This window comes from Phyllostomus hastatus, unplaced genomic scaffold (assembly GCF_019186645.2).
Source record: "Phyllostomus hastatus isolate PE091 unplaced genomic scaffold, TTU_PhHast_1.1 phas_contig_1, whole genome shotgun sequence".
NCBI lineage: Eukaryota > Metazoa > Chordata > Mammalia > Chiroptera > Phyllostomidae > Phyllostomus > Phyllostomus hastatus.
In genome coordinates this window covers 17026188-17040010 of record NW_025333498.1, presented here as the reverse complement: position 1 = coordinate 17040010, position 13823 = coordinate 17026188, and the positions used below count along the sequence as shown (strand labels likewise).

The following is a 13823-nucleotide window of genomic DNA, read 5'->3' as shown; positions in this document are numbered from 1 at the left end:
TTATAAGAGAGGTAAAAGATTGCTTCCAAATTACTGCATTTTATGCAGACTAACAGAAAACACTACACACTGAGATATGCCTCAGGTCTCTCCTACAAAAATGCAGGTTTCAATTCAGAGCTAGGAAGGGCTATATCCTCTGATATACATGTATATTGAATATATGTGAAATCAGATAACCCATAATTTTTTCTCTTTGCCTTGGCTGCCATGATGCTAGTAGTGAGATTTATTCTCAATTTTAATATTTTATTTGATATGAGTTATGTCTTACCATGCACTCAGGTTCCTGACCATCCATCCACCCCACTCCCTTTAATTCTTACTCTTCATTAATTTGCCTTTGTCATTTTGCTGTTATTTTGTCTTTTTTTATTGTAAGACAATTAAAGCTCCTTTTTGAAGTCAGCACAGCAAAATAATAAACACAACTTAAGTTCACACAAAAAGTTCAAAATAAATCCACAGGCAGAAAATTTAACTTTAAAAAGCCAACTAGAGAACAGAATTCAGGAAGAACAGGGCAGTACATCCCACATCCCACCATAACCACCAACACCCCTCACACATAAACACACATGTGCATGCACACACATAGCTGAAAATAATCAAATTGTATGTGAAATATTGTTTACTACAACTTCATATGATTATATACTTGATAATGAACAGTTTTGTAAATCTTAACCTCTTAGGTTTCTAAATCGCTAATAAAATTGACCCATAGCTCAGAAAGCAGAATTCTTACCAGGTCATATCTCTAAGTACCTACTGAAAAACGTTATCTAGTTTTATCTATAAACAGGCTGACAGTACCTGCAATGAAAATGCCAAGGCGTTGTCCTTCGGATAACACAGAAATGCCTTAGCTTCTTGTTGAAAAACCACTTCAAAACTTCTAAAGACAGCTTTCAAAAACTAAAGATTCAGTGAAATCAATAGCCCTGTCATGTTCAAAGCTTTAAAAGTCTAACAACAGGAAGTTATAATGCCTCTAAAAATTGGTAAAAAGAAGTCACATTGGTCTATTAAATACTAGAGAAAAAAATTAATCATTTTCCAAAATCATACCAGTTATCACAAATTACTACATGTACAGGGACTAGAGGAGCTTCCAGCCAAGACGGAGGTGTAGGTAGATACACTTTGCCTCCTTACACAACCAAAAGAAGGATAACAACCAATTTAAAAACAAAAAATGACCAGAAGTGCCAGAAAGTTGAACTATATGGAAGTCCAACAACCAAGGAGTGAAAGAAACATTCATCCAAACTAATAGGAGGGGTGGGAACAGGCAGTAGGGGAGCAGAGGACATGCAGCAAGGTGGCTACTGGTACACTGAGCAGTCCCACATTCAACAGCAGATAAACTGGGAGGAACAACTGGGGAGCGAGACAGACCTCACAACCCAAGGTGCTAACATGGGAAACTGAAGTCTCAAAACCTCTGACAGTTATCCCTGGCTGGTGTGGCTCAGTAGATTGAGCACCAGCCTGTGAACCAAAGGGTTGCTGGTTCAATTCCCAGTCGGGGCACATGCCTGGGCTGCAGGCCAGGTCCCCAGTAGAGGGTGCATGAGAGGCAACCACACACTGATGTTTCTCTCCCTCCCTCTCTCTCTCCCTCCCTTCCCCTCTCTAAAAATAAATAAATAAAACCTTTTTAAAAAAAAGGAATATAAAAGATAAAAATCTTATTTCACCCTCATATTTAATAAACTAATTGCTGAAGATGAAAATATATCATAATTTCAAATTGAAGAATTTTCCACTTTCATAGCTTTATAGCAATCACTTTATCTTTTTAATCTCTACAAGTCTTTTTTATTTTTTTAAAGATTTTAGTTATTTATTTTTAGAGAGAGAGGAAGGGAAGGAGAGAGGGAGAGAAACAACGATGTAACAGAGAAACATCAATCAGTTGCCTCTCAGACGTGCCCCAAATGGGAATGGAACTACAACCTAGATATGTGTGCTGACAGAGAATCGAGCCAGTGATATCTCACTTCATGGGACAGCTGCCAACCAATTGAGTGACACAGGTCAGAGCCCTACAACTCTATTTTACTGATTTTAAGTCAATAAGTTTATTTTAAATTCTAGTTACAAGCATATCATTCTGTGTTCTTTGCATTATACAATAATACATACATTATTTCATGAATTCTTATATACAGGGTCTGACACAAACAACACCCCTTTTTTATTACAAAATCATAAACATGTAACTCTGTAACATAACAATATCACATTGAAGCACACTATATGACAATGTAGGTAAAATGTTCAAATTAACACTATAAATTATAACACCCATATTATTACCCTACCAACCACACCCAAGCAGGCCTTACTTTTGCAAGAACCTGTATTTTCACAGTTTAATACTTCTGAAATTAGTCACTATAACAAAGTGTGGTATCTACTTTAACTAGATTTTTTCCCTTTCCTAACAATACCTTTAGGCCGACTGAAATATAATAAAGTATGGATAATCCTAACCAAATTCATTTTTTCCCCTAAGGTTTAGAAAAAACATAGATGAAGATAATATTAAAAGACAATAAAACCAAAGAATTTATTACATTTATTAATGGTTTCAGGCTATTATCAGGATCTTACCATCACCCTAAACTTCTCCTGCTCCCAAATATTTAAGTTGTGTGTACCTCTCTAACTGCACTCTGCCATTTACACCCAGCATCTTTCTTAAACCTGAGCAGGTGATCAGATACATGAGCCTTCCATTTTTCCATCCTCTCCTATTTTCAAGCCCTATGTTAAGCTCTATTCCACCTACTAGTTTAAGCACTCTCACACCCAAACCTTCTGTTTTCTTTCCTACATACCCCTGTCTCACCTGCCCTCTCAATCCTACTTCCTCATATATCAATAGGATATATCAAACCTACATCTCCTATATGAATGTCCTAGGTATCCAAATTCAAAAACTGTCCCAAACTGAACTTATCAGCTCACTCCCAAGACTTGCAGCTCCTTCTATATTCAACATCTCAGTGAATGACATGAAGACTCATTCAACTACCCAGCAGAGAAACCCAGGTGTCACACTTAATTCCACCCTTGTTTTGCAGCTCTCAGAACCAGAACCAATTAAAAAAACCAAACTGTCAAGAAATAAAAGGCTCTCGCCAATGTACAGGCTTTAGGTAATGCTACTCCACACAACTGAATTTCCACTACCTCCACCCCTACCCATAACCTTATTCTTCACCTACACCACAAACCCTTTCAGAAGACGTTTCCATTCCTTTACCCAAAGTGAAGTTACCTAGATCAGTGCTTCTCAAACTGCCTGTGGCAGGCTTTTTTGTAAAATAAAATAAAAATGAATTACTAGGCAAATGAATTTTTAAAAGACATACCAAAAACTTGTACAATTTTATTAAATTCAAATGACAAAAAAAATTAGTCAACCTGACATAAAATTTTCTAGATGCTCATCTTTAATTGCTATGGGTATGTGGTTGAGGACCAGTAACAAACAAAAACACTAAACCAGATCATAGCTGGCACCTACCTCTAATTTGTTTAATTTGATTGCATTAATTTTCTCATAATTTTGCCATAAAGTGCAGTCTTAACCTGAGCCTTCACCTTAACCTTTCTAGTCTTTCACAAAATTACTATGCTTTTAGTTCACTTTTGCAGTTAACAGGACACAAACCAACATATAGTTCTACTTGTTTTCTCTCTTTGCTTTTTTAAAAAATAAGTTAGTGAAGCTCATTTTTTATTTTTTTTTAATATGTTTATTGATTTCAGAGAGGAAAGGAGAGAGAGAGAATCATCAATGCGAGAGAGAAACATCGATTGGTTGCCTCCCATACGTGCCCCAACCAGGGATGAAACCTGTAACCTAGGCTTCAGCCCTGACTGGGAATCAAACCCCTAGCCTTTTGGTGTATAGAACAACACTGCAACCAACTGAGTCATACTGGCCAGGGCTCTCTTTGCTTTATATCCCTCTCTCCATTAAAGATTACCTGAATTATGGTTTCTCTTTAATCTTTTCATATCCAATAAATCACCTGGACACCCTCCACTCCTCTGAAATAATGGAATCCCATCCTCTATCAATTCTGCTTTCTCAACACATGGAAAAATAAGAATGCAGAAGAGTTCTACAAGTTACGAAAATTTCAAAATTTCTACAGAATTAACAAAATTACTTCCACATAGAAACTTCTTAATCAATGCAATCCAGAACAGAGAATAAAATTCAATTAGAATATAGTATCAACACAGCATACACATGCTATAAAATAAACCCTCTCATATGGAGTTTATACTAAGTAACATTAATGTCACAATTAACAAATGAACCCATGATTTGTCTTGTGAAACAAAGCAAATCTCCTATTAATCAGTCATTTCCAATTTTATTTGAGCAATAATGGGAAAAAAATTGGTCATAATGAAATTAATCAGCTAAATAAACAACTGTACTTACGTGTTAGATGAAAGATTCCATCACAGGCACTAATATGAGATAAAAAGGCATTTCCCAGACCTTGGCCATTGTGAGCTCCTTTTACAAGACCAGCAATATCCACTACATTTAGAAAGGCAGGGATTTTGCTGAAAAAACAAAAGACGGTTTTATTATAAAACAGTCCTACAAATCTAGTTATTAAACAAAAAAGTTTCCCTAACATTTTACATAAATTAATTCCTTCTTTTCTGAAACAATGTTTAGAAGATTCTCAATAATGATTTCACAAAAACTACCAAAATAAATAAATAAATGAGTAAGAAATCATCTTTAATACATTAGGACTTTCTTATCTAGGAAAATAAAAGAAAAAGTTATAAAGGAGAGTAGCAGGTTTTATTGTCTCTAAAAAGTAAAACTCATCATTAATTTTACTATCCTATTTTACTGGCCCATGCACACACACAAAAGCAGTGAATATTTAAAGAGTATACTGATACAATGCAAGGTAATCATCATAGAATAAGGCAACATACTTTGTGCCAGGCACTGAGCTAAATGCCCTGCATGCATTATCATTTCAAAGTTCAAAACAATTCTCTCTGGTAGGTATTATTTATTAAACCTACTTTATAGATGAGGAAATTAAGCCTTCGAGGAATTAAGAAACCAGTTGCATACAGGATCACTCAGCCAGTAGTGAGAAAACTGAGATTCAAACATGGGATATCTGGGTTTGCATTTTATCACCATATAGATCAGGGGTGCCAAACTCATTTTCACCGGGGCCGCATCAGCCTCGAGGTTGCCTTCAAAGGGCTGAATGTAATTTCAACTTAACAGTTAAGTAGTTACATTTATACAGTCCTAAAATTATTTCAGCCATTTGAAGGCAACTGTGAGGCTGACGTGGCCCCCGGTGAAAATGAGTTTTGACACCCCTGATATAGATTATATTGACAAAAACTGCATGTAATGGTGTGACCCAATTATCATTATGGTAATAAGCTAGTTGTAAACAATAGCAACAGAGTTAGACATACATACAAAAAACCTCTGCCCAAAGTAATAGCACAGTTAACACAAGTTAGAAACCAAGTTAGGAAAATGAGTCAGCCATATAGAAATGGAGTTTAAACTACTTGAGTAAATAAAGCTAATTTAATATCATATGACAAAGATGAATGACAAAAGGTATACACATGTATGTATTCTTTGTCAATTTATAAGAGTATTCATTTTTCAGACTGTCATTTTTACCACATGATAGATAAAGTACAACATAAAAGCTAAACAAGAGATTTCTAGTCAAGATGGCAGCATAGGTGACCATGGCTGCCCCGCCCTGCACAACGACATCAAAGTTACAATTAAACTGATAGAACAACCATCACTCAGAACCATCAGAAATCGAGCTGAATAACAGTCTGACAACTACGAAATTAAAGAAACAATCAAGTCTGGTGGGGATAAAGAGACATACAGAGGGTCTCTGAGCCCTATGTATGTCCTCCTTGGAGAAGTGTCTGTTCAAATCTTTTTTGCCCATTTTTTAATTGGATTTTTTATCTTCCTGGAGTGCATTCATGTGAGTTCTTTATATATTTTTGAGATCAAACTCTTGCCCGAGGTGTCATTGGCAAATATATTTTCTCACATGGTTGGTTCCCTTTTCTCTTTGCTGATGTTTTTTTAGCCATGCAGAGGCTTTTCATTTTGATGAAGTCCCATTTGTTTATTCTTTCCTTTATGTCCCTTGCTCTAGGGGACATATTGCTGAAAATATTGGTGCATGGAATATCTGAGATTTTCCTGCCTATGTTTTTCTCTAGGACTTTTATGGTGTCACAGCTTATATTTAAGTCTTTTATCCATCTTGAGTTTATTTTTTGTGTGGTTGAGTTGGTGGTTGAGTTAAATTTTTTTGCATCCTTTTAAAATAATTGTTCTAAAGAACTCATATACAGGCAGAAATTACTTGGTAATTGTTATCAGCAAATCTACAGAAAACACACAAAATGGGTTAGGTTTTTTCTGTTGGATATTGTGGTTGCTCCCCAGCATCCTGTGCCCCTCCCTCTCTTAGTAACTATATTGATTTTCCTTTGGTTAGCCATACCTTACCAGGGTATTCCAGTGCTTTGGAGAAGCTGGATCTACCCCTAACTCTAAAAGAGAGGCAGGTATCTTAGGCCTATACAAGTTTAACCTCATCCCCTTGGCATGATAAATGATTCTAAAACCTTCGCCTTGCCTCATTTGCTGAGAAAGACTTAAAGAGAAGTTTGCCAGAGGGGGTTAGCAGGGTTCTTGAATAGAAGCTTATCAGTCTTCTGACAGAGCATCTAGAAGCATACCCATTTTCCTTCACTCTGAACATGGATGAGAAAGTATGCAATTCCAAGATTTGAGAAACATCCTGTGACCACAGGAGAAAGACAATCTTACATCAAGCTGATAAGTCAAATGAAAAGGGAAAAGAAACCAACTCTACACAGTTGAGTTGCCTAAATCAACACTAAACACCATGCTATCTGTTATTACCTCAGTACTTCAAATCTTTTTAAAAAGCTTAGTCCTCACCCAAGGATTTGTTTATTGATTTTAGAAAGGGCAGGGGAAGGGGAAAGAGAGAGAGAGAGAAAAAGAGACAGACAGACACAGAGACACATTGATCTGTTGCCTCTCATACACACCCCAACCAGGGATTGAACACACAGCCTGATCAGGAATAGAACTCACAACCTTTGGTGTATGGGATGACGCTCCAACCAACTGCACCACCTGATCAGGGCAGTAAACCAATTTTTTAACTCAATATGTGTAAGTCAATAAGGACATCATCCTAAATAATATCATTTCTAACAACTAAAAACATTCACATGTCACAAATGAAGTACAATAGCAGGGATATGAATGGAAAGTCACTGCATTTGAAATGAGAAGACTTGGGTTCTACTCTTGGTTGTCCTTGACTTGGGCAAATCATTTCACCTTTCTGGGCTTCAGTTTCCCTATATGAGAAAACTAAACAGGACAATCTATAGCTGTAAGATTCTATTTGCCAATAAAAATGAGTTTCTGAATTCTGATTCTTGATTTAAGGTCTAAACTAGTAACACAACATCTCAAAAAATAACTAGTTAAGCCCTAATTCAAGGATAGTTCATGACTGTATCAATGATTTCATGACTATATGAACAAAATAATGTTCTTAGACCATATGAAACTTTCGTGAGACTAAAACAGTAAGGTTAAAAAATCTTTTTAATCACTATAGTATAATGAACAGAGAATAGTAAAAATATTTATGTTTTTCTTAAACAGAAGAGACTGAAATGATGAATAGGATATTCCTTTCATCAAAAATAATCTAAAAACTCCTAATGTAGCAGAGAAGTTTTGGGTAGCAAGAAAAAAAAATACTGCCCTGGCTGATGTGGCTCAGTGGATTGAGTGCCGGCCTGTGAACCAAAGGGTCACTGGTTTGATTCCAAGCCATGGCACATGCCTGGGTTGCAGGCCAGGTCCCCAGTGGGAGGAGCATGAGAGGCAACCACACACTGATGTTTCTCTCCCTCTCCTTCTCCATCCCTTCCCCTCTCTCTAAAAATAAGTAAATAAAATCTTAAAATTTTTTTAAACACTGAATTATTGTTAATTTTTTATTTGCTTGACCACAGAGGTCAAAATCCATAAAGGCATTTATTTAGTCAATGTTCACTACTAAAGATAAAGCAAGGGAAATTTTAAGAAATTATGTAATTCCTTCACTGCCTAAAATTTCAACAAATTTGAAGTCTAAAAGCTTTAATATTTTTCTCTTTATGTTTCTGAAAAATTTCAGCAATGTCACATGACCACAGAATCTGGCAATGGCAAAGAGAGACAGAATGGAGAGACAAGGCAGCACAACGATAGCCAGGACCCAATAAAGGGTCCAAGTCAGGTGAGAACCCATTAGGGTCAAGAGATTGGCTACAGCCCTGGCCAGTGTGGGCAGTGTAGTTGAAGCGTGGTCCTATGAACCGAAAGGTCATGAGTTCGATTCCTGATCAGAGCACAAGCCTAGGTTGCAGGTTCGATCTCAAGTCAAGATGCATGTGCAAGGGAACCAATCGATGCTTTCCTCTCACATCAGTGTTTCTCTACCTCTCACTCTCCCTCCCTTCCCCTCTCTAAAAGCAGTGGGCTTGTCTTTGGGTGAGGATAGTTTAAAAAAAAAGATACTGGCTGCACATAAAGGGACTGAGCAAATAGCACATTATTGGGACAACTAGAGAAATCAAAATGTGGGATCAATATTAATGTCCTGATTTTGATGGGCTTACTGTGGTTATGTAGGAGAGTGTCTTTATTTAGTAAGTACACAGCGAAGATCTGAAGAGCAGTGTGGCATCAAGACTTTAACTTATTCCCAAAGATTTGGAGAAATTTACATAAAGGATATATAAGAATTCTATGTGGTATTTTGCAGCTTTTATATAAATTTGAAAACATTAAAAAATAAAAAGGTCTTTAAAGGGACCCAAAGTCACCCTGAGGAACTAATCTGAGGAATATAATTTCAGCTATACTCAGTAACTGATAGATTATAACCAATTGAGTAATGCCAATATGAATAAATACATGAATGACTAAATGAAGAAAGCACTTCCTTATAGCAGAATGCCAACTAATAGATGAAGAAATCATGTATTTACAAAATCACCATGTGACAATAATCATAGTAATAATTAATCACTGGACACTAAAAGTCAATGGATGCTGAAACTAGTGGATGAAAGTTGGAGAAGTGAATGAATCTGGTATATATTTTATAGTTAGAACTCATAGGAACTGCTGATAGACTGAATATAGGAGAGAGGAGAAAAGAAAAATCAAGGATAAATCTTGGGTTCTGACTTAAGCAACCAGAAAAATAATAGTGCAGTACAAATGTCTTGAGGAAGAACAGACGTGACACAGAGTGAAATCAAGCAGTCCATTTTGGATATGTCAAGTCTGAGGCACCTGTTTAGTCATCCAAGTGTTGATATCAAGAAGGCAGTTAGATACATGTCTAAAGTTCAGCAGAATTCAGGGTTGGAGATAGAAATTTGGGACTTATTCAAAATAGTGAAAAACTAAAAGTAAACTAAGTTTTCAGTAATAGGGAAAGAAAATGCACATTCATACAATAATTGATTTGCTTTGTGCTTTTTAATCTAGAAAAATATTAATAATACCCAAAGTAAAAAGTATCCTATTTCTGTAAGTACATGTGCACATATTCAAAGGAAAATGTAGAAAAATGTCTTTCCAAAGTATTTATTATATCAAGATAGAAGTCTAGCTAATTTTTACTCTCTTTATACATTTCCATATTGCCTGAACCTTCTACAATAAACCTGTATATTTTATTTTTTCTAATTAAGTAACAATACATGTTTGTTATAAAAATTTCAAATATAGAGGAAGTTAAGAAATGAAGTAAAATCACATTAAAATTCTATTATCCAGGGATAACTGTCAATTAATTTGTGATCTTCATTTCATACATTTTCCTATGAATACATACATACATGTATAATTTTACATAAATGAGATCATATAATACAGACTAATTACTCCCTCTACTTCATATTCTCCAGGAAAAAAATAACTGCAATGTTAACAACCAGATGTATCCCTCACCCTTCTCCATGTACTACTTCACTTTGCAACCCCAAACAATAATGCTACATTAATTTTGGGAAATAAAATGTTCTACACGATTTTAAATATATTATTCACAGATATTTACTCAGTTTATACAGGGCCACCAAATAAACAGTGGCATAAAGATTTTCTTACCTTGCTGGTTTGTGGTATTGGCAAAGAAAATCAAACCTTTCATCTGGCACAGGTACTCTGCTCTCATTTGGATCAATAGTGCAGAATGGGAAGTTTTCTGCTGAAGCCTGACTATTGGTTAATACATTGAAGAAGGTAGATTTCCTAAAATGGATAAAAACAATTGAATCAGTTCTTAGGCTAACACTGAGAAAAATTTATCTCACTCTCATTTGAATGCTCAAATAAGATCCATGAAAATTATAAACCAGTCAGGAGGTAGGGAGGAAGAAAACATTTTTACTAACAGAAATGAATAAAATTTACAACAATGCAGCTCATGATTTATAATCAGGTTATGCCCCTATCTCAGGCTTTGGAACTTGAAAAATATTTTCCCAAAGAATCTTTATTATAAATGATAGCTAGTCCCATATCACACCACAAATCTATTTGACCTAGTTAGGCCAATCACTTCCCAAGCATTCTGAATTGGGGACTAGGAGATGCTAATTGTCCAACAGAAAATGGGAGGCTATAGCTTAGACTCCCTTTTAATTATTAGTATATAAGGATTACTGCTAAGTCTAGAATTATGAAATTATAAATTATGAAAGTCAAACTGTGAAATTTTCCCAAGGTGTAACAAATATTAAAATCTACCAATAATGAATAAATTGATCAACAACTTTCTAATTATTTGATTCTTATCAGGTAATACATGCTCAGAGAATGCCAACTCATATTAACACCAGTCACATTTTTTAAAATAATTACAGCGCCAAAAATCATAGATTAAAATCCAAAACAAAATGAAATTTAAAGCTTTGTTGAGCTGGCTTTTCCTTGCTCCAGAAATAGAACTGTAATACATGAGAATTTAAAATAAAAATTATTATAATTTTTTTTACAACTGAGGACTTGAGAAAGTAATTAAGGATCATATGAGAGAATTTGAGACTGGTGCTTGCTAACTCTGGCTAGACATGATAATGTAAAAATATTTGCATATAGACCAAGTTTGATAACAAAAGAATATTCAAAAGTATAATGGTTATGTCAGGATAGTGGGGTTATGAATGATTATTATTCTATTTTCCAAATATTTTTTAATGTAAAAATGTCTATTAAAATGAGATCTAAGTCTACATTCATCAGGAGAAATTTACACTTAATATAGTTAGCTCATCTTATTGAACTTTTAAACCAAAGAACCAGTCCTTTTTTAACTCTAAGAACCTTGTAAGAGTAATGAACAAAAGGCAACAAGCAGGGCTGATCTAAATACTACTGGTGAGAAGTATGTTTTGGAAACAAGACACTTAAAACCTATACCTGCCTATAGGTCTTTAAGTATTGCTCTTAAATCACATTCAGAGTAAAAATAAAAAAGAAGTAGGAACATGATAAAATACGCACTTAAATCATTACTCGTTGCTTAGAGCACCACTGGTCAAACCAGTAGCTTTCAAATGCCTGCCTATAAAGAATCAGCTGAGAATGTAAAGGAAATACATTACCAGACCTCTTTCAAGACCTGGTGTAGGTCCCAATATTTTAAAAATATCTTAGGTGATGCAGATGTACAGTCTGGTTTTACAACCACTGGGCTAGATTCAGACTCAGCTAACAGCCCACTGAATAACACTGACTGTTGTAAAATCTATACTGGCAATCTCTCAAGAACGACAAGAAGAAATCACTAATTTCTAGTGATTTCAATTTCAACCCTGTTAATATAAATGTCCCAGTACTTAATTTAAGATAATCTGTACATTTGTAAAGTTATAGTTCATCCACTTCCAGAAAGACACTGAAGCTTAACACAATTTTAAAAATTAACACATACTCAAAATGGGGTGTATTTGAGATCTTGCTCCCTGGCATTAGTTGTCAATTTGGCTACTCTATACAAAATGTTTTAAAAATTATGCCCTGGCAGGTGTGGCTCTGTGGATTAGAGTGCCAACCTGTGAACCAAAAGGTCACCAGTTTGATCCCAGTCAGTTCAATGCCTGGGCCAGGTCCCCAGGGGTGGGGGTGCATGAGAGGCAACCACACATTGATGTTCCTCTCCTTTTCTCCCTCCCATCTTCCCCCCAAAAATAAATAAATACAATCATTTTTTAATTAACACATATAATAGGGCAGAAAACGTTTAAAAGGAGAACTCACATTCAGACTATGATCTGTAAATACTATGTCCACTAAAAATAACCAGGACTTCTTGGAGACATGGCTAATTCCAGGTCCAGGACCAGAAATACACAAGATGACTCGCAAACGATTTTCTCAAGGTAACATAAGGAAGCTATTAAAGGCCATATAGTCTTATCAAAAGCACTCTGGAGTTGACGTGAATAGGCTCACTCGCCAAAATGGATCAGTCTGAGCATCAATAAGAATAGCTACAATAAATTGTAATAAATCAATTTTGAACCCAAAGTTAGGCATCTGCATATTCAGAGGTCCAATTTAGAGGCAGATTTTCACTGTGCCAGGGTGGGTGCTTCTAACTATGACCACCCCTCAGACCCCAGTTGTTCAGGGGTCAACAGGAACTTTATATCCATGAGTTGTTAATAATCCTCAACAAAACAAAACAAAACAAAATCTACTCTGGCCACCTTTAAAGGATGCTAGGTGATAGATTCTTTTGAAGATTAACTAAAGCACTTACTATATCTTTCCTGTACAAAATACTTTTAGAGTATCAAAGAGTTGACAGTAATATTTATTTTATAGACATATTCCAGACCATAAACAAGGAAAGAATAAAAAACTTCAAATACTACCATTCTGCAACCCTTAAGGAATTAATAAAGCTGGGAAACAATCACCAAAGATAGTTAACACTACAAAAGGGGAAAAAAATAGTACCTAACAGTGCATGTATATACACCATCTTTCATGTACTCTCAACATAAAAATTATCAGATAAAAAATTATGATATTAATCTGATTAAGCCTTTAGATATTACTACCACTTTATAGGAAAAAGAAGACACAAGAATATATTAAATGATACCACAAGTATGCAATCAACAAAATTCAGACTTTAGAAAATTCTATAGCCAACCAACCAGAATTTTTCAACAACCAGGGAAGGGAGGAAATTCTGCTTTCGGGTAAGATGCACAAGCTAATAGGAGATTACAACTCTCACCCAGAAATAGAAAAGCCATATACAGGCAAAATGAAGAAAGCATCCGAAGGGGCTAGGAACCTGGAAATATTTGGGGGTGGGGGCAAGAGAAGCCTCAACGACGTGATCTGACTTCCGCAGCCACTTTCACCCTGGAGACATCTGCCCATTGGGGACAGATGACGAAAGAGGACCAGAATCCAGGCTTTATATTCATGGGAAACTGATGCTGGAGGACACATATGGAGCAAAGGATTTGGAGGAAACTTAGAGGACCTAAAGAATACAACCAGAACCCTCAGGGTATTTCTCCCAGGAGGGAAAACTACAAAGGTAAACAGTGACATAAATTGGCTACTCTTTATACTTTACTTCTTTCCCCACAAAAACAAATAAAAAGTGATACTT

At 35.6% G+C, this 13823-nt stretch overlaps 1 protein-coding gene across 1 annotated transcript in view; it reads right to left on the bottom strand.

Moving 5' to 3' along the window:
• OLA1 (Obg like ATPase 1) overlaps positions 1 to 13823 on the bottom strand; it is a 156737-nt gene that overhangs the window by 132326 nt on the left and 10588 nt on the right. Inside the window, exons 3-4 of the mRNA XM_045828950.1 lie at positions 10292 to 10435; positions 4475 to 4602 (exon numbers count right to left, since the gene is read on the bottom strand). Coding sequence (XP_045684906.1) covers positions 4475 to 4602; positions 10292 to 10435 — 272 coding nt within the window. The remainder of the gene's footprint in view (positions 1 to 4474; positions 4603 to 10291; positions 10436 to 13823) is intronic.